The sequence below is a fragment of the Zonotrichia albicollis genome, chromosome 1, assembly GCF_047830755.1.
Source record: "Zonotrichia albicollis isolate bZonAlb1 chromosome 1, bZonAlb1.hap1, whole genome shotgun sequence".
Classification (NCBI taxonomy): domain Eukaryota; kingdom Metazoa; phylum Chordata; class Aves; order Passeriformes; family Passerellidae; genus Zonotrichia; species Zonotrichia albicollis.
This window is the reverse complement of record NC_133819.1, coordinates 121392807-121418798: the sequence shown is the minus strand read 5'-3', so window position 1 is coordinate 121418798 and position 25992 is coordinate 121392807. Positions and strand designations below refer to the sequence as shown.

General features: G+C 39.4%; 2 protein-coding genes across 26 annotated transcripts in view; one reads left to right on the top strand and one right to left on the bottom strand.

Moving 5' to 3' along the window:
• The window catches only part of SLCO5A1 (solute carrier organic anion transporter family member 5A1), a 78153-nt gene extending 59301 nt beyond the window's left edge, over positions 1-18852 (top strand). For 4 of the 5 annotated variants that reach the window (XM_074552252.1, XM_074552244.1, XM_074552257.1 and 1 more), the window contains 4 exons: positions 384-543; positions 4148-4389; positions 5973-6037; positions 7261-18852. In XM_074552252.1, the coding sequence (XP_074408353.1) occupies positions 384-543; positions 4148-4389; positions 5973-6037; positions 7261-7706 (913 nt within the window). In that variant the 3' untranslated portion in view covers positions 7707-18852. Of the gene's footprint in view, positions 1-383; positions 544-4147; positions 4390-5972; positions 6038-7260 lie in introns of those variants that run through there. The other variant, XM_074552262.1, reaches the window with a different exon arrangement.
• SULF1 (sulfatase 1) overlaps positions 14999-25992 on the bottom strand; it is a 188024-nt gene continuing 177030 nt past the window's right edge. For 19 of the 21 annotated variants that reach the window (XM_074552222.1, XM_074552199.1, XM_074552132.1 and 16 more), the window contains one exon: positions 14999-20395. In XM_074552222.1, coding sequence (XP_074408323.1) covers positions 19578-20395 — 818 coding nt within the window. In that variant the 3' untranslated portion in view covers positions 14999-19577. Of the gene's footprint in view, positions 20396-25243; positions 25645-25992 lie in introns of those variants that run through there. The other 2 variants (XM_014264365.3, XM_074552228.1) reach the window with 2 other exon arrangements.

Sequence of the window (25992 nt, the reverse complement as noted above, 5' to 3'; positions counted from 1 at the left end):
TTCACAGAGTCCTCACATCTTGTCACTGAATCTTTCACTAGTAATCAACAAGAAATTATTGCAGCTTAGAATAGATGTATAAAATAGTGGTGTCTTACTTCATGGAGGAAAAAAACAAACCGGGAAAAAACACACCTAGCCAAAAATGATACAAATTTTAAACTTTGGTATTATTTATTTTATTGTGTTTTTAGTTGATGGCAAGGATGATCTGAGTGTTCTATATTGTTTAAATCATATATATAACCTAGAGTTAACACAGCCTTTATCTAATAATCAACTCTCAGTTCCAGAGTTAATGAGTAGGATGTTTGCTCCCTCTGTACAGGAGAATTTGGATATCTGTGTGTGCTCTACTAGCATGTTCTTTTTCCTTTCTTCAGTCCCACTCTTGCCATGGCCCACAGGAATCTGACTGGAAGCTGTAATGTTAACTGTGGATGTAAGATTAATGAGTACGACCCTGTCTGTGGATCAGATGGAATAACATATTTTAACCCTTGCCTAGCTGGCTGCATGAGTAGTGGAAACCACAGCGCAGGGGTAAGTGCTTCACCCACCACCCACACACAACCCCTGAGTAGCCCCTTGGGACCTGTGCAGATCGAAGACTTCTCTGTTCCTGGCTCAAGCATCCCTCCTCTGAGCTTCAGAGAAGTTCTCTGCAGGTGCCTTTTCCATCTCTGAGCCTTTCCATGATTTGAAAGACTGGCAGTGCTGCACTTGCATGGTGCCAACCCACTTCCTTTAGTTATACACCAATTTGAGGCACAAGTTCATTTGTACTAAGAGAATCCTCCAGCTGAGTGAGTGCAAATGCCATGGGATAGGAAGGGCTGGTGTTTCCTGTACAGACCCCAAAGACCTTGGTGGCATTGACCTGCGTGCCTGCTGCTCCTGCAGGGCTTGGAGGGGGTACCTTGGGTCAGTGTCATCCAACTCAGCTCTCTGCCAAAATAGGCAGACATGCCAAACTGTCTTTCTTCAAGCTCACTCTTACCTTTTAGAGCAGTTTGGGGATTTTCATGACTCCCTCTCTGAACTGAAGGAACTACTTAACTCTTCAGGTAGTTGGAAGTGTTTTAAATTGGTGTTTAAATTTAGTTAGGATTTGTTTGAAGTCATTGGTGTTTGTGTGAGCCTCATCATTTTGCCCAAGTAGCTCTTGCACCTGCACCAGTGCACTGATAGGTCTGTGGTTTGCCTGGGCTAGGAAAAGACTAACCATGTATTCTGCTCTTGTAAAACACTTCTACCAATTCCATGGCCTTTTTCTAAACCTCTTCCAGGCTAAATGAAGGTTGTCATCAAACTCAAGTAACAAGAACTTTTAAGATGTTAATAATCCACTTTCTTTCTTGGACATACATTGCTTGTTACAACCCAACATTCTAGTTATGCTGAACTGGAGAAGGACATTCTGCTAGTAGAACCAAACTGGAAAATTGGCAGTTTCCAGGACTGGGCACAAGAAGACAGTTGAAAAGTAGAATCTGACTTAAGTATCAACAGAGCATTATGGTCATATTAGTTTCCTTAAAAATGAACTCTTAAATTCTTCTGTTACATCCTGTCCTTTACAAAAGGATGATTAACAAAAGACAGAAGTAATGTAAACATTGACTTTCTTAGGCCTTGATTGTGCTTTCCAGAAAGCTTACTTAAAAAGTATCAGTCTCCCAGTTTGCAGTCATGAACCAGCCTGTGGAGCAGGAGGATGTTAGGTCCAGCATTGTGTTTTCTCAGGTTGCCTGGATAGTGGTCTGAAAAATCCTGTTCATACATAGATGCTACTGAGAACAGATTAGTTTCCCTTTATTTTTTTTCTTATTTAGATTATCTTGCTGGTTTTTAGTAGAAAATTGTTTTGATCAATTGGAAAAGCCTGCAGTGTGAGCCTGTGGTTAAATTTCAGTGTCTATATAATCTATTTTTTCCTGGACTGAGACAGGCTTGGTCTTTGTTGCATTTCATCTGATATTGAACCAGCACTATTAATTTATTTAGTAGGGAGATATTCTGGGAGTGTGTGCTCTACAGATTGTGAAACATGCTATTGCATCTTATGATTTAAGAAAAGATGCTGTCTGAAGTTTTAACTCAGTAGCTAATGGTGAATAGAATAGAGCTGGCATTGCTTGGAAAAGGAACTTTTTTGGATTAAATAATCCTTTTTGTATGGTGCTTTTAAAAACAGCAAAAATGTGAGTTAGTGCCACTGTATAACACACAAAATGTTGCTAACATACAATATTTGGATTTAAGTTTATAACATAGAGTGTTTTCAAAATTAACCATTTAAAAGTTCAAACTAAGAGGAAAGGATACCAGTGTACAGTTCATACCTGTTTTTTATAAATATATATTTATGCATATATCTATTCCTATACTCTTAATACTTCTGTCATGCTATATCTGTCTCATTTAATACACAGACTTAGTTTCTCTGGTGATGAATAAAGAGTGTGTGATAAAGAGATCTAATTTCTGTAGGATTCCTATTTGGCATTTGCATTTGGAAGCAATAAAGAGTTTAGGGTGAGGTACTGCAGAAAGAAATCTAGTACTCATGTGATGTTAGAGTGGAGTGCTGCCTTTGGAAACCAGAATCTGTCATTGGTTTTGTTTCTAAGTGATATTGGGCAAGTCAGTTAAACAGAACTTCTCCCCATTGGTCATTATTCTTGTATTCTTCATGTTCTGGATGATGAACATGAGCAACAAACAGAAGTGTCACTTGTAGATGGGCTGCCTCAATCTGTATTTGAAGTTTACATTTAGAATATATTTAGTTGGGTATAATGGAAAATGTTCTGAGCAAAAGGATTCCAGTTGTCTCAAATTAGTCACCCATGTTTGTGAAATCTTTGATCCATTTCAGTTACTTAATTACAAAATAGAGATAACATCAATACTTCATAACTGTTTTGAAGATAAATGACTCTTTTTTGAAAGAGTTAAGCTGTAATAGTGAATGTTATAAAAAATCCAAATGAAATATGAGTCCTTTCATCTTTGTAGTGGAATATTCTTAGTCTGAGGAAAAAAAGTACCTGAAGTCACATTTGAAAATAGGAGGTAAAATATTGGATAAATAGATGCGTTATTAAGATGTTCAGCTAAATCCCATGAGGAAGAAAGTGTGAGGCTATATGATGGCATAGATGCTTATAAAGGTGTACATTAAAAATTACAAACTGCCATGATTTGGATATGTCTTGATGTCTAAGTGCTCAAATTCACTATCTTAAGATGATTTTGTAATTCTGTGCCGGTGTGGTACAAGGTTTGATAAATGCAAATATTGAAACAGAAAGCTCCTTCCTATAACATTGCATATGTCCTGGCCAGTTTCTTCTGTAGCACTGGAGTATACTGGTCTGCTGCATACCCCTTTGCCGTATATCGGGTGAAAATAGATGTAACATAAATGTGAAAGAAGCCTGTTTCTGATCTAGCCCTTCCTCCCCTTGTTCAAGTCACAGTCCTGTTTGCTTGTGAAATGCTACTTCTTTTTTCAGTCTCTTCATCTTAATTTCATTCTCTTTGTCCATTCAGGGATCTCTCAGTGAGTCCTCCAGTCTCACTCTTTTAGTCTCTGCTTTCCCTTTATTCTCTAGTTTTGCTTCTGGCCTGATCTACACCCACATCCAGGTGGAAGGTCCTGAGCTTGAAGCATAAAGTGCAGCTTGCTGCTCTTTGGCCAGATCTGGCCTTCCATTAACATGGCAGAAGACACTGCCTGAATATGAAAGTCAGCAGCTTGCTGAATTTCAGAATATGGCATTTTCACTGCTGCCTGAAGAGCGTTTCCTCACATTTTTTGTAGTACAATGGAAACAATATTTTTCTCCAGCCTCCCTGTCAGAAGTGATTGAATTGTTTTGTCAATATTTCCCATATATGTTCCAGATTTTTAAAAATAAACTCAGAGAAATAAAGCAATGGAAAAGCAACTTCATCACAGAGAGTCCTGGCCAGCTTTAAAATTACTTGGAGATGTAACTTTGCTTGTGCTTGGGATAATGATGCTCAAGGCAGAAGATTCTCAGCTGAGAAGTACCACAGGCCTGTTGTGCAATGTCTATTTGCAATGTCTTCCTTACACATATTTTTCACATGGAAATGCTCTTTCTTGCTCTCACAGGTCAGGAATTACACAGAATGTGCCTGTGTGCAGAGCCGCCAGGTGATCACTCCGCCCACGGTGGGCCAGCGCAGTCAGCTCCGGCTGGTGATCGTCAAAACCTACCTGAACGAGAACGGCTACGCTGTGTCTGGGAAGTGTGACCGAACCTGCAACACACTCATCCCATTCCTCATATTCCTCTTCATTGTAACCCTTATAACAGCCTGTGCCCAGCCATCAGCAGTCATAGTGACGCTCAGGTGAGAGCTCCGAGATGTTTCCTAAGTATTTTTGACATGCCCGCCATCATCAGTTCCTGTGAAGCTTGTGCGTCCTTAAAAAGTGAATAGAATCCTTGGGTATCCTTAGAAAGTGAATAGAACCCTTGTAGCCTTAAAAAGTGAAAAGGCTGACAGGGATAGGGTGAACTCTTTATTTAGAATATGTAATATGATAATCTGCGTTACGAAACATGAAGTGTGCAGTAAAGGTGCTATAAAGAGAAAACAAGCAAAATATTGTGGAAGAAAATGATAACTCCTGGAAAATTTTCAGCCTTCTTAGAGCAATGGTTTGGATTTTCAGATGCAAATGAAAAAAGTTAGTATTTAAAATTATCCTTTTCTGACATTGAGGAATTTTGCCTTCCCGTTTGTCTTTCAGAGATTCCACAGAATGGTTGTAAGGGTCACTGTTGGAACATTGAAGCCAGGCACTCTGGGCTGGGCACATCAGAATTCCAGCTGCTCAGCCTTACCTCAGCTATAGTGTGCACAGCACCGTTGTGATTCAGAGACTTCTGACTTCATTCCTTCTGTCTCTGGATTTCCCACATATAAAATAATAGTAATAAAAAAAAATATTGCCCTTGCATTGCAATTAGCAAAGACAAATGAAGACCAATATTGCAGTGAACTTCACACTAGTGAGGTACATAAGGGACATCTCCAACAGGATTTTGTACTGCTCAGTACAAAAAACGGGGGCCCAGACACATGGACAGTGACACCTGCTGTCCCAAACCACATAGTGTGCTTTCTGCATGTGCCACAACTTGGTTCTCTAATTTCTCAGTTTCTTGACTTCTAAACTGTTTCACAGCTGCATCACTTTGACTGCAGACTTTTTGTGTGTTTTTATAGTGTATTTCAATGTCATTAGAAGCTGTCAATCTTAAGACTTTTAGATTAAGACTTAAAAATATTTCAAAATCAGTAGATAATCTGTGAAACTGTAGTTGCAGTGTGGAATTTCGTTACTTTGTATTTAGTCTTTGTAAGCTTGACATTTTTCCTTTGAAACCACTGGAAGGAATCTTGTATTATTTGAATTGAAAAGGTATTTAAAGAGACTGTTTGGATGTTTGTACTGATACTTTTTTTAAAGTAACTCCAAAGGGCTTATGCTCCACACAGATTTGTTAAATTCAAAAACTGAGTCTAGCCTTCAACAATTTAGTTATCTATGAATTCTAATTTACCTCACAATATTAAGAAAAATAAATTAGGACTAATGAAATAATAGAAAATTATCATGACAAGCCATAAACATTTTGTGTGGATTCTCTGAATTTCCTTAATGTGTTTGGATCAAATTCTTCAGCCCTTATACAGGTAAAAAAAGGTCAAAAGACATGACTGAGATTTTGATTAAACAGGTCCAGGAGGGGCTGGCTGTATTTTTTCCTAGCAGTAGGAGTTAACGGTAGTAGAAGCTAAAGACAAGAAATTTAGACAAAGATTTTCTATAGCTGAGAAAAAAGCCATGAGGTGGAGCCAGAACATAGCAGGATGATGATGGGTTATGACTGTTCCTTCACTGGAGTTTTCTGTTCACCTGCCAGGTCTGTGGAAGATGGGGAGCGGCCCTTTGCGCTAGGAATGCAGTTTGTTTTATTAAGAACTCTTGGTAAGTCCAACAGTAGCTCACTATTTCCATAAAGGCCGTGTTCAGCTCAAATGCATCATAAAAGTATTAAAATGCCATAAATCTGCTACTAATTGCTTGGCTAACTGTATTAGGAACTATAAATTAAAATCAATAACTTCTGAAAAGATTGCATCTGAAAATGTGGTTAATTTACTTTTTTCGGTTATTGACTTTCTAGAACAACATAGTTTCACAAAAAGGTAAATTTTTGCTGTTTCAAATTGTATTTAAAATTTAATAGTTACTAAATATTATTTTATAAGGATTTTTTAGCTTTCAAAACTAGAATTCTGTTGCTTTCAGCAATAACAATAGTTTTTCTAATTTTTAAAATAAGTATTTGTTATTTAATGTCTTAATGTCTTCTAATATTATTTAATGTCTTTCAAGTGTTTCTAAGCAAAAATGGATAGATGTTAAAAATCTTTAGTTTTCAAAGCATTCTCTTTCAAGCTCTTGCATTTCTAAAATCCTGCCCATAAAGAACACACTCAGGTGTTCAGCTACTATGAAATACATGACTGGAGCAAGCAGGGTCTATTCTAAGAGAACAGGAGAAGCCCATAAAGCTGCATCTTCAAGTTTTGTTTGAGGGAGGATGTTTCAATCTCATTTTAAAGGTGTATTTCTGGAGAATGAAGGAGCATTCATTGGACTGGCTGCATTTTTAGCTGCCTTAGAAGTTAAAGTCTGTTTCTTGGGAAGATCTGTTCAAAATGAAATTTATAATCTTAATGGTCTTAGCCCTTACATCTATCTTCAGAAACATTTTGTGATCTTCAGTGCTTTTTCATCTTAATCTAAAAACAGCACCTTTCCCAGCTCATGGGCAAAGGATGTTCAGCAGGTAATGTTATGGAGATAATGTGCTTCACCTTCTGTCTACCTGAGAACAAAATTGGATTTTTTGGGGGGGGACATGTAGCGCACGAAGAGCTGTCTGGGGACACATGCTGTAAGGTGCTGCTGCCTTGGCTTCTTTCAATTCTCTCCCATTTGTGATAGGTTTCATATGTGGGGTAAATAGTATTGGTGGGGAGATTGGCTGGCCAGTTTTCCATGTTTTACATTTCTTGTGAGAAGAGCAGTGTAGAAATCTCAAAAATGTTCAACCTACAGTCTTTGGCTGGGGCATATAGTTTCTTTAGGAGTTTTCCACAATATGCTAACACACATTATTTCTCTTGCTATTTTTGTTTCAGCTTACATTCCCACTCCAATTTATTTTGGGGCTGTTATTGACACCACGTGCATGCTTTGGCAGCAGGATTGCGGCGTACAAGGATCTTGTTGGGAATACGATGTCACCTCGTTTCGTTTTGTCTACTTCGGGTTGGCAGCTGCTCTCAAGTTCGTGGGATTCTTTTTTATTTTCCTGGCCTGGTATTCCCTAAAGTGTAAAGAAGAACAACTGCTGAGACAGAGTTGGAGGGCTTCACCGGTGAACACTGTGAGTGAGATGGTTGGACAAGCTGGATCCCAACAAAACTATGCACGGACTAGATCCTGCCCTACCTTCAGTTCCCAAGGAGACATGAGTGTGGCACAAGGAATGAACTGCTTAGCACAGACCTACCCTGGCCCTTTTTCAGAAGCAATAAATTCCTCAAGTGAAAATGCATTGGAAGAAGTCACTGTTGAGATATAGACCCCTGGCTTGGTAATGTAATATTTAGTTTTGTTGGTTGACTTAGTTACGGCGCCTTGTAAAACACCTGTGCCTTCTATTTTTAATCTAAATGTAACATGTGATAAAACCAACAAAGCTTGATGCAAACAACCATAATATGTTCCTGAGGGCTGGATACCTCAAACCAACCCGAGTTCTTATTTCTCTCCTCCCGACAATGGAGTTTTAAAAATTGTGTTTGTAATTATTTCAGATGTGTCCATGAAATGTCCATGCTCTGATCTAATATCATTGTAAAGTTGAGGTGTTATGAACAGCAGAAGTCAGTGGAAGAGTGACAAAAACTCACATCGTTGATGTCTAGACTCACAAAAATGCTTTAAATGTATTGTCAACTTCGTATCTGCAAATTGTATTTTTAAGAGATGAGTAATTACTGTGAGTTCTGCTACAAAGCACAACTGAACTTATTTAAACTATGCAACTTATTTGGATAATTGTATGTGCAGCAAATTAAGTTTAAAGCTTGCTTTTAAAGACATTACTGCAACTGAATTTGAAAGGGGCTATTTTCAGGCGTAATCATTAAATTAAAACATAACATTTAAAGTACTGTTAATAACATGTCAAGCCATACAAGAGTTATGCATCAGGTAATGTTTGCAAATGTTGAGTTGTAACATCTTTATCCTGTCAAAATGTGCATTAATTTTCACCTGATGGGATGTAGTCATTCTTCACAAAGTATATAGGGTACTGTAATGCTTGAAGTACAAAACTTCAGTATTGGTTTATAGTAACATTAACATGTAAACTTACATTATAGTAACATCAACATGGAATTGTACACACATACCAGAGCAGATATGTGCATATTTCTGCAATGTTATTTGGGTGGCTGTTACTAGCACCAAATCCTGGAGAAGAAAACAGCTGGGTGTAGTGTGATAGGAAGTTTGGCTGTCCTTCAGAACTGCATGCCAGTCTAGTTCAGCTTCAGTGGGAAAGTCCCCAGGGAGGGCTGGTGGCCTCCTCTGGTGTCTGGGTCAGTGGCAGCAGAGCTGAGGCTGCAGGAGGGAGCAGAGGAGCCCTCAGGGGCTGCCAGCAGCCTGCCCACCGTGGTGCCGCTCCTGGCACTGCGAGGCACTGAGCACCCTGGCACCCCGGGCAGCTGGCAAGGGAGGCTGGCTCACACCCTCTGCTTCTGCCTCTGCAGCTGCCCGGTGCTGGGCGGGCTGGTGGGACAGCTCCTGCTTGTGTGGTGTGTCCCACACGTCTGCCTTTCCTTTTCTCAGCTTCACTGAAAGTTCCTGTGAAGGCAAAGGGTGAGTTTGTCTCTCCTTTGGCCCTCTGGGTGAAGAGCTAAGAATAGAAATTATCAGCAAGTGTGGACTCACAGGGTGTGATGTGGCCTTTGTTTATTCCAAATTACTGTAGTGTGTTCTCTCCCTGGGAGATGCTGAAACTTTCTGATCAAATGTGCTTGGCATTTCATTTCTTGCTCTGGAGGCTTTGCTCATGAGGAACTAATAATGTCTCAAAGGGCAGAAAATTATGTCAGTTGGACACTGGGAAGTCAAGGCTGTGTTGTGCCCTGCAGGGGAAGTCTTAGAAGTGTAGGAAATGAAAAAGCAGTCTTTTCAGAGGACTCAGTGATAGTCTGGTTTGCATTTTGCTGAATAGAGAACTTGTGTGAAAATAAATAGGAAAGAGCAAAGCTTCTGCATATTTTTGAACAGTTATTCCTGATTTAATCTTTCAATTTAGAACATGTATATTGATCAAACATTATATAGAACCAAGTCCTTGAAAATAGAGGCAGTACTCTCCTTGGCATCCATTAAGTTGTCCTGGGAAGAGTAGATTTCCCTCTCTGCCTTTGCCAGCTGCCTTTTGTCATCATCTGGATCTTCTTGACCAGCACATGAGACTACCCATGGGCTGCTTGTTTCAGAATGTGTCAGTCCATTTATGTAGTTTGTAACAATTCTTACTCTTCCTGTCTGAAAACTCCAATTCTTCTACCCCAAATATAGAAGAATATTGTTTTGACTTCTTCCTACTACTCTGTCCATATTAACAGCCTTTTTTGGGTTAAGCCTGAGAATGTCTTTTCCTTTTATGCAGCCACTGGATACAACATGTCCTCAGTTAGTACCCACTTCCTGAGATAATTGGCTTCTACACTTCTTGTCCTGAGAAATAAGTTTCCTTGGCTCCAAGGTGTTTGGTATATATATATATATGTATATATATTTGCTATATGAGATCAGAATAGATGATAAAAATGTTTCCTTTTGCTTCAGTCTCAAATGCTTGTTGCACCAAGAATTTTATAACATGGCGAAAATTGGCAAAGTAGTATGACAAAGTGTAATTGCAGCCCAGCCCCTATCCATTTTTATCACTTCCCCATTGTAATCATCACAGGGAGCAGTGAAGAGTGACAATCTTTTCAAATACCTCAGGAACAGAGCGTTTAGGGAATTGTAAAAGACTGAAGATTAATCATCTGTCCTGATCTCTTGTATTTCATGCCTGTGGCCTGTGTGCTTCAGTTCCATACAAAAACCAAGGAAGAACAGATTACGATTGTCAGGAACTAATGGCACTGATGCCAAAGAATGAGAGTGATAAAAGTGACACTTCTGCAGCTGCTGCTGTTTCTGAGCTTTAAGGGGATTTCAGAGCTTGTTGCAATGGAAACCATCTGTTTTTTAGGATATCCTGACCCTTCAGCTTCCAAGAACATTCATATTTCCTAAATGGTTGAAAAAGAGGAATGTAGAAAAAAAGATGTTAACTTTGGAAATACTGAAAAAGCCTTCTTTACATACTTTCAATTTTAATTGGAAAATACATTTTAATTTTTCTTCAAGTATTACATGCAAAACAAAATGTAATTCCTTGCTTTTCAAACAATTTTTTTCCTGGTTTTGGATAAAGATAATTTTGTCAATACAAATAAATTTCTATAAAATCAATTTAGTCAGCATCCTCTGAAAGAAAGAAAACCCAGACTCTGGCCAGTTTTTGATTGAGTAATCTGTAACAGTGTAAACTAAGCCAATAAGGGTATGCAGGGGAAACACATTCCCTTCCTAGAAATGTTAATTCCAGCATTGCCATTGACTGGTGTGTGGACTGAGACCTGCTGACCAGGCCCTGTGTTCTGAGGCTGTCACTGCTGGAGGAAGCAGCATCTGCAGGCACTGAGTGCACCCCTGCAGTGTTGTGTTGAATACGTGGTGCTGAACCAGCTTCACAGAGCTAAAACACAACTTTGCTTGTCATCTGGTGAAGGGGCCATGCTGGCTTCCTACTGTGAGATCCTCTCACCACACAACATAAAATTCCATCAGGTTGCAATTTCTGCCACTTTCCCTCTCTGTTGCTGAACAGTGAATCCAAGGAAAGGTGGAGCAGGTGTCCTGCTGCTCACCCACAGGCTGCTGTTGGAAGCAAACCCAGTTCACCTGCCTGCAGCTTACCAGCCATTGATAATATGGAGCAACATCTGGTGATGGCCAAAGTGCCACCATGCCCTCATAGGGAGAGACCAAATCTCTCTTCCACCACTTTGTCCTGGTTTAGGGTGAGGAACATGAGAGGAGGAGTACCCAAATACATGGACTTGAGTGAGCAGGTTAATTGTCCCTGCTTAGCTTCCCATTCACTCTTGCTTCCTCAAAAAGGAGAAAACTTGGGAATGGATGCAGCCATGGCCTTAGGTGCTCATGAATGCAGCACCCTCAGGAGATAATTTGCAGATCTTTGCAGGGCTGGAGTAATCTGGAGAGTGGGACTGTCCATGTTCCAGTTTTAGTCAAAAGCCCTGTGGTTTTGGTCCCCCTTCTTCTCCTTGAGCATACTGGATAAAATACGGTATAATTTGGAGCCAATGACATTTTATAGCCTTTCAGTACAGTGTGAGCAGCTGCAAGAACCTTTGAATATTATGATGCAATTTGTATTTATTCAGAAACTTTCAGTTCTTTGGCCTGCCTATATATCTTTAAAAGTACAGGTAGTAACACGCAGTTCTTCAGAACTTACTGTTACGTAAGTGGAGGCACAAATCTCCTACTAAATACTAGAAATATACATTTCAAAGGTCCTAAATTAATATATGGGTTTTTTTAGTATTGCTTATTAATTTGTAGTATTAGCTACAAATTCATTATGGCTCTGATCCAGCAGAACATTTAATATGTGGGTAAATTTATATATTTAAGTAATGCACTTGAAAATAGAGCACATTTGTAAGTATTGAACTGAATCCTGTCTGCATTCAAAAAGAAATTTATCCAAAGATTATTTCTCTGCTGAGCATTTCCCCCATGGATTCAGTGATAGCTGTAACCAGAATAGCACAAAGTAGCACTTGAGCACTCTCCTGCGGCATTCAGGTGTGGCTGCTTACATATCCAGCAATGGAGGAAGGCTGTCATTTTCAAATAGAATTCAAATTCAAAATATTTTGTGGGAATGGTCTAAGATTCATTCTCACTCTTCCTGCCATTCACTTATTTATGAATTTCTGCCTGAAAACCTGTGTGTTACATGGGGAGATAAATTAAATAAAGGCATCCTTCTGACCTTAGAGCCAATGAAATTGCTCAGGTAATGCTGTAGACTCAAACTGAGCCCTTTCACAGAATTTGGAGCTAGAGGTTCAGATGATAAATTGTCATTATCCCGCACAAATGGAGGAGCAGAGCGCTGCCTGCTCAGAGGAGCTTCAGAGAGCATGTTTGGGACAGGGGTGAGCACCTTCCACCTTCTGCACTGTTCTTGCAGGTTTTCCCCCCAAAATGCCTGAATAATTGCTGCCTTACTACACTTTGCTGTGCATGTGATACCACAGCTCTTCATGGTGTTCTATTGACATAAAACTGATGATAAATGGGTCCAAAGTGTCTTACTGCTATTTTGGAGCCAGATTCTTGGTCTCACCACTCCAATGTTGAGGCTGAAGATCTAGGCCATACCTTGTGTTGGAAGTTAACAAGCTGGTGCTTTAGCAAGTGTGTGTGAACTAGGGAATATCAAGCTTGTTTAGCTTTTATACTCCATTCACTGGTTATTACTGCTATTTTTGGAGATCAAAGACAAAAACTTCCTAAACAAGTTCATCTTTTTCTGTTTTCTCAGTAATGTGTCTTTTGCAATGGCTTAGGAGATGCCATGCTGCACGCTTCAGAATCTGGGCTCCCCCAGCTGAAGCCATCCAGCTGTGGTTGCTTTCCAGGGCTTAAAGCAGCTGGTAACAGAGATTTACCACGACTGCAACCTGCATTGTCATTGCTTTGGACAGAGTGTTTGCTACTTATAGGTTACACCTGTAATCAGCACATTTCAGGTTCTTCACATACTGGACTTGGTTTTGGGGCGTTTTCATCCCTTCAGAGTACTCACAAAATGGACAGTCAACATCATGGTGGTAGATTTATTATTTTGTAGGGAATTAGGGCTTTCTCTTTTTTTTTCTTTTAAGATGTTGTTTGACAAATAACAATTCAAAAAGATTGCATGTAAACATTGTCACAGAGTAGAGATGTGGGGCCTGCAGTGTGAGGACAGGATATGGCTGGGTTCATGGGGTTTGTCTCCTTTACACTGCATATCACTAATACATGTTACTGTGTGGCCAAAGGTTTGGAAGCCTCCCTGATTCTCAGGAAGGACATTTTTCCTATATTTTCCTCATAATTTATTGCAGAAATTAAGGAGGAAGGTTAACACTACCCATATCCCATAGCCATATTCGTTGCAATAAACTGCAGTCAATAACTGCAGTTAATAATTTTAGGAGTCACTCCTCCAGTCCTTCAGCTCAGCTATCTTTTTTGTTAATACAGCCTGTTAAACACAGATGTAGCTCTGCAATTTCAAACTATCTCCAAAGTTTTCTTGACTTCAAGTGTTACAGAATAGATGCTTATTTATCCAGGTTCTGTTCTACTTTTCTAATTATTGCATTATCCATTGTGTGTATTGTATTTTTTTTTCCCAATCTCAAACCTGTTGTCACAATGTTATCCTGTAACAGTGTTTTGTTCATTATATAGAGTAGGTGAAAAGCTGTGGAATTCATGAAGGGCTACAAAAAGCATCCAAAATGTTGTTCACCTTGAGGAAGGGTGAGACATCTTAATAATCTCTGGACAAAAGACTAAACAACACTGTGGTGCTAATTAGGTACTGAAGTATTTTATGATTTATTCACTATGATTTAAATGACATACTCAAGGCATGTCCATGATGCAACTGTGTGTGTTTTGTTCCTAAAGTCTGGACTGCTCCAACAAAGACAGTGTTTGTAATTCCTGGTGGGCCAATTCCTGCCTAGCTCTTCTGTGGGTAAGCAGTTTCAGGAGTCTGTGTAGGATTTGGCCAAGCATCATTAGGTAAAGTAAAAGCTACAGAGAGCACAGAAGCCTCATGTAGAATGTATTCAGCCTGCTGTAGCATGTTACTTTATTTAGTTGCTTTGCTTAAGCAGGGGCTAAAAATAAATTCTGTAGTAATGATAAGAAACACTGGGCTAAATTCTGGAACCACTTACCCGAGCAATATTAGCAAGTGTTTGAATTAAAACGAGGATTGAAATCTGAAAAATGAATGTTCTTTCATGGAATACCAGAAAGAGAGGGGTAGAATAAGAGCAAATTCTATCTGTAGGAATGGAAAAAGGCCAAATCTGGTTGACTTGAAAGTGAGCTATGATTTACAAAATGGGGGTTTGGTTTTAAAATCTTGAAGACAAAATTTCCATTTTGAATTCTGAACCATAATTTTTTTGTCTTACTGTGCCTGAGCTGCTCATGCAGGGCAGGTGTCTGTATTCCAAATAGCACTGAAAGCACTAATAGCACTAATCACACTTCTGACCGACAGGCCAGAAAATTTGCCTCTGTAGCAAACTCCATATTTGAAAACCTGGAGGGAAATTTCCAAACAAAACAAACAAATATGTAAAAAAAGACCCAAAGCTGAGTTTTAGTAAAAAAAAGAAGAAAATTTTGTGTCAGTGAGATCCACATTGAGTGGAGGCTTTTCTGAAGGAAGAGCTGCTCTTTTCACCAGCCGAGCACATGGGAGCTTGGCCCCTGGCTGCAGTGCATACCTCTACCAAATGATTTGTGCAGAACAGCAACAGTCTGGGGAGTGTTGTAGGAGCATGGAGTGGGCACACTGCCTGTAACTGTTTAGTTTTTAAAAAACTCATTATTAAGCAAATGTGTAGAGTATTAAGGAAATTTGTAGAGTATGTCTGATGGTATGAGTGTGTGGGTGCTGTGCTGTGGTAAAAAGAGAATTGGTTTATGCTGGGTATTTTTGCATACTTTAGGCTCCTGTATGTTTTTTTTTTTTTTAATTTATATTTATTTCTCATCAGAGCTTAGAGTAATTTTAAAGTTATATAACCCATGATTTAATGAAACCTACTGTCAGCATCTGTTGTAAACATGTGTTTACAAAACAAACTCTTGAATACTTGATACTTGGAAATAAAAAATAGCATATCATGTGTGTTGATTGGGTCCAGATCCTCTCTGATTTCAAAGTAAGACTTGCATGTTTTCATTTCCAATACATATAACCACACAAAAAAAATCATCTTTCAGATCCCCTTGCACATTTCCAGTGTCCAAGCTGTTACACCAAGGAAAGTGATGAGACTGTATTTGTAGCACATCCCAGGTGCTGTTGCCGGTGTAGGACGGAGCAGGTGCAGCCCCGGCAGTGCTGACAGCCCGGGAGAGACGCAGGCTCCCGGAGACGGAGGCGCTCGTGGCGCGGCTCTGCACTGACACCTGCTGCCCCAGCGGCTGCAGCACACTCCCGGCACAGGGACACAGTGCTGGCACTGCATTCCCCCCGGTGTGACACATCATTGCTGGAATTACTCCCTGGCTTGTACCCTAATTACTGCACATCGGTTCTCACTGAAAAATTATGTCAGAGCACGCAAACAGGATTGGGCTTTGCTGAGACTAAAGGAAGAAGTTTTTACATCATCATATGTAGCCAGGCAGCCACGGCTGCTCAGGGCTCTAGTCCTGGGCAGATTTCCTTGGACAAGGCTGTTGTGGCACTTGGGTTCTCAGCCCTGACTGTTTTACACAGATCCCCTCTGACTATGCCTATGTGACTTCAGTGTAGACAGCTGCAGGCATCTCAAGGGTTTTGGCTCAGAGAGTGGAGGTGGTCAGTGCTCAGATATGCACTCTGAAATACCTTCCCTCAAGTGTCACAAAAGCCTACAGGTGGCTGAACTCCAGAATAATGCTTTGATCCAAATGTATGTTTGTTTCTTTGTTTTTTGAGAAGCTGCTAGTGTGGATTTACCTCAGTAACACCAGGATTCACCTCTGATAACAGCTCTAAGTCAGTCCCTGCCCATGGTGGGGGTGGGAACCAGATGATTTTTAAGGCTGCTTCTGTCCCAAGCCAGTCTGTGATTCTATGTCTAGTTCTGGAACTGAAGCACTACACAAGTTTGCTCTTCTGCAGTGCTCTCAGTTGCTAGGGGGTCTCAGAAAGTGCCTCACACTGTCCAAGGATGTGAGGGCAATACTGGCTGCTTTATCTTGGATTCCAGAGGGAACTTTTTGCATAACATTGCTACTTCCCAAAGATGTGCCAGTTTTAAAGTTCTGTCCATCTCCAGGAGCCCTTCAGAAAGTCATGAACTATGTACTGCCTTTCTGAATAGACACGTATCTCCTGCTCTGCAGATCACAAAAAGCTAGGAAGGTCATCCTCTTGGCCCTTCTCCATATGAGGAGCAGTGCCAGATTTAGGCACTTGCTTCATTCCTGAGCCTGCAACTGCCTGTAAAAGCTTCCTGACAGTCACACCCTGCACTGCTCATGGACTTGACTGCCTCAGCTATGGGAAAAGAAGTACTGTGCAGAAAGAAACACAAAAAAAAACTGGGACAGCAACACACCGCCTAGGCTGTGTACCTAGAGATATGACAGATTTTGGCCTCTTTAACTTGGTTTAGCTTATAGCTTCCAAGACAGCAAGGATCAGGGCTAGCTGCTGTCTGCATCTCTTGCCTACAGAATGATTGTCCTTTATACTTTCTTTCCTCCACACTCCTGTAAGAGACCTGTAAAAAGGGCTCCCACCTGGTTTAGAAGGTAGGGCGCTGTTTAGCTGATAGTTTAGATGACTGAGTGCTGTCCTAGAAGAAAGAAGGGAGACAACTTTCAAACTAAAGAGATGTCCTTTCTGCCATTTCCTCAATGAGTACTTTAAACTCTCAGGTAAGGAGGAAGGGCAAGTGGGGTGAATGCATGGTTCACTAAGTTGCACCATTCCCTTCCCTATCTCTGCCCCAGTATTAAGAGAGAAAGCACCTTGTGTGGTTCTTTCAAAGAACTGAACTTTCAAAGAATGTAGGGCACAATGTTGGTGCTGGATAATTCCCTGCACAAAGATACAAGAGGTGGTTGTGTGGGACCTCCCTTCAATTTGCCTTTGTCCTTCAAGTCCTCCCAAACTCACTGGCTCAACCTGCTCTGCACCCTGCTTTGAGATACACCCTGTGCTTGCTGCTGTGCTTTCAGGGCAGACTTCTCCCAGGGCTCTATCTGACATTGCACTGAGTGCTTTTTGAACACTTGGATTCATCCACTTTCCTGATCCCCGCAAACATCACCTGTAACTTCTGTCTGCAGGAGCATCAGAGTCCCAGGACTATGTAAAAGAAAGAAGAGCTCAAGAAGCACAGATTCAGAGGCTGAGTTTAGGTATGAAGGTACTCTTATTGACAGGCCAATGAAGAAACATAGAGTTCATGAAAGAGAGAGTTTACCTTGAAAGCTAAGTTCCTTTTTGTGCTGACTCTCGTACAAGGAGACACAAGTCCGGACTTGGTTCACTCTTGGTAAGCACTGCATGTCTGGTCTGCAGTGCTGTGCTGTCACAGCGAGAGCTGTGCAGGGAGGAGAGAAAGCAGCAAAGCAAGACGTGGCTCCATCAAACATTTCATTATTTCTGGGAGCTGCTGGTTGTGCAGCTCAGTGCATGGAGCTCAAGGAAGAAAGGACCAGATGAATTTGGAATTAAAAAAAATTAAAATCACAACATGTCTTAAACAAAAATATAAATACATTACTCACATCTCCAGGAATAATTTATCCCTAAAAGAATGTTGTGTATTATTTTGTTACCTGTCACTTTTAATGTTGATGGATGCGTAAAACTGAAACTGTCAACATATTTTTGAAATAAAACTTATTCAGGAGGAAAACTGGATCATGTGGACTTCTCTGAAGCAGGTAAAGTAAAACACTTTTTATTTCAAGAAATATTGCTTCTAGACTTTCCCGAAGCCAGAATTGTACTATAAAAGTATCACAGAAATATTATACAAGATTTAAAAACACAGTTTGTATCCTAGTAACTTAAAACCTATGTACAAATAGCATCATTCATGACCATAAATATGTGTTTCTATCAATCAGCCCATGACACATACATCAGATAAAGAACTAGTAATTTTAACATATTTACAGAGTCCATCAAAAAGACTGCTTCTTAAAATTATTAAAATCCTACTAAAAGAATCTCCTTTTTAAAAAAGTTTCAACTTAAAATACAATGTAATGAATGTAAGTTTAACCTGCAGTGCTTGCAATAGCCAAAAAATATTCACTACACTAAATAACATGTAACAGGTAGGAAATGCACCCGTGAGTTGGACACTGTGGAATTACATCTGTTTGAGGTAATTCTCTTTTGTTGCTGTGGGGATAATTATTTAGAAATTTATAAAAAAGCAAGGGAAAATATTAAATTTTGACTAATACAGATTTTCGAAGTCATTTTTGTGTTATACTTCATACAATTTAATGTTTGGTAAAGTTCAAGAAAATATTTAGAATACAACAGCAAAAATTATTACTAAACTACAATTTTTTACTCTCATGTGCCTTTTGTGTCTAAAATAATGGAAACCTAATGTGATTTTATCATTCCCTTTAATGCCTGTTCAAAACAGAAAAAGAATTTAAGACTCAAAATGATAATAATGCTTTCAAGATATTGCTCAGAATAATAAAAATCAGGTGGGGCAACAAAAACATTTATGTACTGATGTAAACCTTTTACCAGTATCAACAAAAAAAAAAAAAAGTCAGAAAAATTAACGGAATTTTAATACTGACAATATCAACATATAGGGAAACAATCCAATTTAAACAAATCCTTCTACAGTTCACAATCATTAGCCATACCTTTCTGAGAGTAAATTTAATAAAGCAACAAAAACATGCAATATTTTTGCCAAGATAGTGTTTGAAGAGTCTGTTTCCACAATCCATGGTGTTTACCTCTTTCAGGTCAGTCTGTTTATTGGTTTCACAATTTCATAAGACAACAAGCAAGCTAAGAACCTGTAAGGTATTAGATGCATAAATGGTATGGCATACAGATTTTAAAAGTGCATTTCACTTGAAAGCATGGCATTAAGAATTGCCAGTGGTTAAAATAATTGATAAAAAAGACATTATGCAGGCATACTGGGTGAACTGAAACACTCAGTCATGGTGGGATCATTTGGAAATAGAGAAAGTGACCTGGACATTCTTTACGAAGAAATAATTTTTAGCTTTCAGAGAATGTGCTACTGCATTTGAAAGTTAACACTGTTTCCTTTAATGGAAAACTGGAAATCTTGCTTCCCAGTGTGGAGAAGTGAAAGCATGTGCATGTGAATAAAAAAAAAATGCACAGAGACAAATACTGAACTGGGCTCAATTTAGCTGCAAAATGTATCTACAATAAACATGGAATGTCAGTTGTCTTGATTACCTTTATTAGTTTGCTAATAAGAAAAAGGAGAACTTATTTAATGGTTTACAACTTGATCTAATCCAAGGAGAGTGGAGCTGAGGCACTGCCTTCTGCATTTAGGATTTGTGAACTTTCTCCTGCAAGACTCTGTTTGGCTTTTTTTAAGAAAGTTCCTTCTTCCTGGGTACTGACAGGTGAATCCCTAATGGATATATTTACGGTCTGACGGACAAAGGGTTCATCAGACCTCATGGGAAGATACATTTGGTCTTCAAATATATCTTCCACAGTGTCACCATCCTGATGAGTGTCTTTTTGAGGAATGCTGATGGGCTGTAGCATGAAGCTATGCCGGGACTCCAACTCTATCAAACCGTTCCCACTGAAATCCATATCAAAACGGTCCGATTCTTTATCCTCCATCCATTTTTCAGCTGGATGACTATTTCTCCAGTGTGCGTCATTCAAACTACTTTTCTCAGGAATATCATTGTTTAATTCAAGTTTCCTCTCCTGACTTAAATTCACTGTGCTCAAAGCAAGGGCTGCAAAGTCTGTTGGCACAATAAGCTGCAGCTCTTCTGCAGTCAGGCCGCTGGACTCCTCAGCAGAAGGCATTTCCACCAAGGTGAACGGCGTGGATGATTCGTCCCCGTTGCTTCGACCAGGGTTATCCTTGCCTGGTGTCTTTTGCTGGTAGTAACTGTTCAGCAGTGCAAACATTCTATCTACATCCTTCAAGTAATTAGTCCAGTCAGCCAGACTAAGTCTAAAGTTGTGTCTGTATTCATATACACTTTCATTCACACTGTACAAGTCTTCCAGTCCTTGCCAGTCAATGTCGCCAGTGAAAATGGGCAGCTTAGCCTTCCCATCCATCCCATAACTGTCCTCTGTTGAAAGAAAGAATAAAGCCTACTGGTGAGCACTATAAAAGGTGCAAGCAAAGCTTCCATGTGTGTTTCTACTTCAACTGGCTTGAAAGCACCCCGTTCATAAAGCAGGTAGCTCAAAGTGTAGGACACCCCACCTCTTCTGTCAGCAGAGGAATGTTCTGGCCCTGGCTATGTTCACAGCCCCTGCTAAACACAGCAAGGACTCCCTGTCTCCTGCTACATCCCTGGGCAGAGTAAAAAAAGAACAAAATCTTGTCTAATGAGGCTTTGTGATGACATTCAGACATAAGTCCTTCCTCTGATATTTCAAGGCAGGAAAAATGTTTCAATACACAAATAATCCATTTGCCTTTCTGGAACACTCCAGCAAAACATGTATAAAAGAGGGGACTAACTCTGAAAGCCATTGGTGACCTGAACTTCAATGCCCACATGAATTTTGTTTCTGGATAGCTTAAAAATATGGTCTACAAACTAACCAGACAGATTTTATTTAGTAAATTATAGCTAAAGGGGGTTTTAATCTATTTCATAAACATACATTTTAGTTTACATGGAGCAATTAGGGGAAATGAAAGCTGTAAAAAATGGTGTGAATTAATTTAAAGGACTGCACCACTTTGTAAAATAGTGTTAAAATATAAACAGAGAATCTTCTTAAGGTTTTGGGTTTTTTTAGAAAAGCTTTCAAAGAAAATATCTAGCAGCCTTTTCAAATAATAAGTCTGAGTAAAGGGTATAGATATGGGTCTATAAGTAACAACAGAGCTGCATTTTTTATTGATCACAGAAGAAAATACAAAGACACAAAAGAAATCCATTTCCAAAATATTTTAAAAATTCGCTACAATAACTATAGTGACTTAGATTCTATCACCTGGGGTGTGAAGCCCATTTTATACTGAAAAGTAACACTGAACAGCACCAATTTATTTAATTTACTGGGCAGACTGAATTCACTGGAAAGATTTTATCAACATGGCGGTCTACAAGGAAGGACAAATCAAGCAATGCAAACATTTGCCAGGGAAAGTGACAATTTTGCCCTTGCACATGATATTGCAGGTAATCTTTAGTAATTAATGCACTGATAATGATTTATTCTCTTCATGAAAATTGTACAGGCAGGTAGACTAGTAGCAATTGCTTTAGAAGTTCAAGTGGCTACATTCCAACCATGTGAACTGAGCTCAAATCCTCATCCAAATTGAGCCCTGCATCCCCAAAGATGGGTCTTGGCATCTCCATCAATCTGTTCGCATTTTAAGTTGCCCGTTCTCTTTTCTCTTTATTTAAGTACAACAGAAGATGCAACTTTTGTCTATCATAGATTACATTCTTTGCTTCTTACTAGCTTGGGATTTCACAGTAAAAGAATTTCTCCACTATTTAGTCCATCGTATGGAAAGTCAGAAAAATACCATTATGGTCAGAAAAAACCCTTGATATTTTCTTACAATGTAGGGTCTTACACTCCAAAAGGAGACCACTTTCCTTATTTGAAAACATCTGAGCCTTTGCTTTTAATTGGAAATGTTTTGCAACATAAAATTTAAGTATTTTATTTTTTAAATATAAAATTATAGAATTTTTTTGGCAAACATTTGACAGTCTTCCTGATTCAGGAAGAAACAAAAGCTTTTTAGATTTTATAGGACAGCTATGACAGAGCATCTTCTTTCTTTCTTTCCTGAAGCAGGCAAGAGAAATGAAATGAAATCATGGCATGGCCACATGAGAGCCATCTTTGTATGTCACATTATGGATAATTTGTTTCCTGGAACAAAAGATAATTAAATACCACAGAGATTTCAAGAAAGAAGATTTACTCTTCTGGTGCTTAGAGGTATAAAGTACCCTAGAAAACATCATGGCAGGGGGCTGCTTTTCAAGGAATTTAGTCACTAAAGCCTTGAAGACATTAACCACACTGCAGATGCAACGATATTTAAAATTTTCTGTTATTATTTTTATTGGTAGGGTTTTGGGGTTTTTTTCCTTTGCCAAGTCAGAGCCTGTATAGGAAAACAAACTGTTGCAGGGACAGTCATGTGGATTGTTATGTTATGGCAGGGACTGGAACAGGATGATGCTGTTTGACTGGCAGCAGGTTTGGGGACAGACCAGGGCACTGGGGACAAAGCAGGAGCCACAAAGGAGCATTTGGGCCCAGGAGAGCTTGGGCTGCCCGTCCCCAGCAGGGGAACAGAGGCTTGGGCTGGGTGGCAGGTTGGGCAGTGGGGAATCTGGGGACCAGTGAAGAGGAACAGGGTTTCTGAGGAGGCTCAGCAGCAGGGCAATGGGGCTGTGCTGCACAGGAGGAAGATCAGCAAAGAATTTGCAGCATTCCTACAAAATAGCTGAAAGTCTGAGTCAGAGCTACATGGTCCTTCACTCTGGATCTATTTTTTGCTCTCTAAATGTGGCACTGTTTCTGCAGTCTCAGAGAAGTTTCACAGCTGGGAAGGCACTGGGAATTGTTCCATGATCTTTGTGTCACACAGAGGAAAACAGCTTGTTTGCAGACAGAGATAACTTATATTCATATATGTTAAACAAACAGGGAAGCAAAATCTTAAGGTCCTAGAGAGCTATTATTGACTGAGCAAATTACTTCACAGTTTAATTCCACAACTTGCAGTAAGCATGGAAAGTCTCCCACTGAAATTAAAGCAAACAGAGGGAAGAGGAGAGGAAAGAAGAGGTTTTCCCCTGTAAGAAATTTTGTTACAAATAAGTATGAAATGGGAAAGTGCAGATGAGTTGCATTTGAGAAACAGCATGGCAGTAGTTTCCTTGATCAACATTTTGGCATTTCTCAGCTACAATATAGATCCAAAAGAGAAAAAAAAATTGTGGGCAGCTGTTGAAAGCAAAACTTGCTCTTTTTTTTCTCCCTGTTTTGCTGTTTGTTTGCTTTTTCATTTGTAGATCAAGTTTTAGTTAAACTTTACTCTCCATGAGTCCTACCCCGGCATCCTCTATAATGCCATCTGTGCCTGTTTTATCTCAAAACTAATAAGAGATTTGAATATGTCTTCTTTGAGATTAAAGACAGGTGGGTAAAATCATATCCTTGGTGGCTCTGAAAAACTTCAGACAAGTAGGAGAGGAGAGAGGAATGTGTAGTTCACACATCCTGTTATCACCTTGTCTGCAGAGCCACACTCCATCCATCACAGGGCAGAGGTGGCACCAGTTCTTCCCTGCTGAAGCTCTCTGTCCCTTTGTGCAAAGGGGACATTTTGGCTATTATTTGGCTATTTCCACATCTGGCTGTTGGCCCAGTGCCTTACTGCAGCACAGGCAGTGCTTCACTAACTCAGGGCATTTTGAACTGGGAACAGGTCTGAGTGAGAAGCTACATGATCTGAAGGAAGCCTAAGGAGCAGTTTAGATGACTTTCCATTGTTATTCCATCTGTTCTCTCCAGGCAGCAACAAAAGGATCTTCTAGTGGATCATTGTAATGACTCCTGATAAATGGGATTGGTTAATTTTTGTTTTGTTTTGGTTGATTGGTTTTTGTTTTATTTAAGAAAAGAAAAACATTCCACCAGGATGGGGCTTGAACCAAAAATGCTGAATGTGAAAATTGAGAAACTGGGTGTCTGCAATGTCACAACACAGAACAGTATTGCTTGTTATATTATACTGCTATTTGTCACAGTAGCAAAATGTTTATTCTATGTTCTTTGGTATCAGAACTTAAAATGTTCTTGTTGCTAAACAGTGTAGGAAGATAAAATTTAAAGGTTAATCTTGTATGGTCTACTATTTCATATAATCCTACAATTCAAAAATGCCACTTCTGTTAGATCTGTAGTTAAAATGAGGAATGCTTACTTTCAAGGATTCCTTCTAATGAAAGACTTAAAAGCATAATTACAGGGATTGCTTTCTATCATTGTAGCAACCAGCTCCCACCAGGCTGTAATGAGCAATGCAAACAGTGGGATACAAACCAAACAAAAGCTTATCATTTTCCTAGATGCCAAAACTAGGAAATACAAAATTGGCTGCAAAAGAAAATTTAGCTGCTTAAATTGGAGATCTATACATTGAGATACATTAGCTTAATTGTTCTCTGACTCCTGGAAATTAATGAAAAGGTTCTTTTCAAAAGATTCTGTGAAAAAGGTTTTGCGTAGACTTGTACACCCCTTGGACTCCCTTGTTTACTTTTCAAGTAAGCAATGGGTATCAGGAGCTACTCCTCCAAAGTGTATTGAGGTGAAAATGTATAAAACTGATAAACTGTGAAAAGGAGTCCAGTCTAAATATGACACTCCACAGATGTTAATCTGGTTTTCACCCTGAGAACAAGTACTGCTCAGTGAACAGCAAGTGCAGTACTCTTAAGACCTGCAGTTTTTTCAGTCTCTTTTGCTTTTTGCTTTATGTTTTTTTGGTTTCTCCACCAGGAGACACAGGGCTCTGAATGATAAACATGTAGGTACAATAAGTATACTTTTAAAGAGAAAAATACACTTTCAAAGAGATGTCTGTCATGTATTCCTCAGGCTCAAGTGTTAGGCTTGAAAAACCTCACCTAGTGCCTTTCCTCAGTTCAAATAATACAACCTTTCAGGGAAATTTTATTTCATGGTTCTCTGATCTGGTCCCAGCCCAAAGGAGTTTCATCTTTCTGCCACACTTGAATTGAACACTCTGCTGCTGGCTTCAGAGCACAGGCTGCTCATATTGAGCACTGCTTTTGCCTACAGTGGTATCTGCCAACATTTCCAAAAGCCAGTGAGAAGATTTTGCTCTGCTTCCATAGGTTTGACTAGGTTCTTTGTACTTCAGAAAGCCTTTTAAGCATACTTAGTTTACATTTAAAAAGCAGCTGTGAAGACCTACTAAATAAAACCAGAAAAACACCTCCAACCCATCCAAAATCAACACGATAACACAAGAGCAACCCAAAAGAGGTGATTCTTCCTGTGCAATTTTCCTTGGGCAGACATCTAAGGAGTACAGGCATGAAATATGAGCTGTATGAAGTCTTGCTATGACAATGAGCTATGTTAAATGCAGAATGGTAGATCTAAAAAACAATGGCCAAGTTCTGTGTAGGGTAGTTAGAAAATGCATGCATTGAAAGCTACACTGTGTGCAACATGGCAGGATACAGACATTAGTTGAAATGGACTGGAGTCATGCAATTATTTGGAAAGAAGCTGCTGAGGAGAATAAAAAAGTGTGGATACCTGTGTGGATCATAGCTTCCTCCATCTTTATTTCCTGATATAGGAAAATACAAGAGTAACTTTTGTTAGTGTTTAGAACTTGTAAAACCATTCAAAATGTAGTTTTCCATGCACAGCATCTAATTCCTAAAAAGAAATGTACTGTGTTAAATAAAGACAGAGCTGCAGTCCAACAAAGATTTCCTGGAAGTTTTACATAAAAGAACTAAAAACCCACAGGTTTTCAAAAATAATAAAACCCCAAAACAATTAGAAAAAAGAGAAACATTGGTAGATGTAGAAAGAGATACGAAGAGGCAATACCACAAATTATGTAGAATGGAGCATTCCTGTGAAAAAATAATAAATCACAATGTTCAACCAACCAAAGTTAAGTGCAATG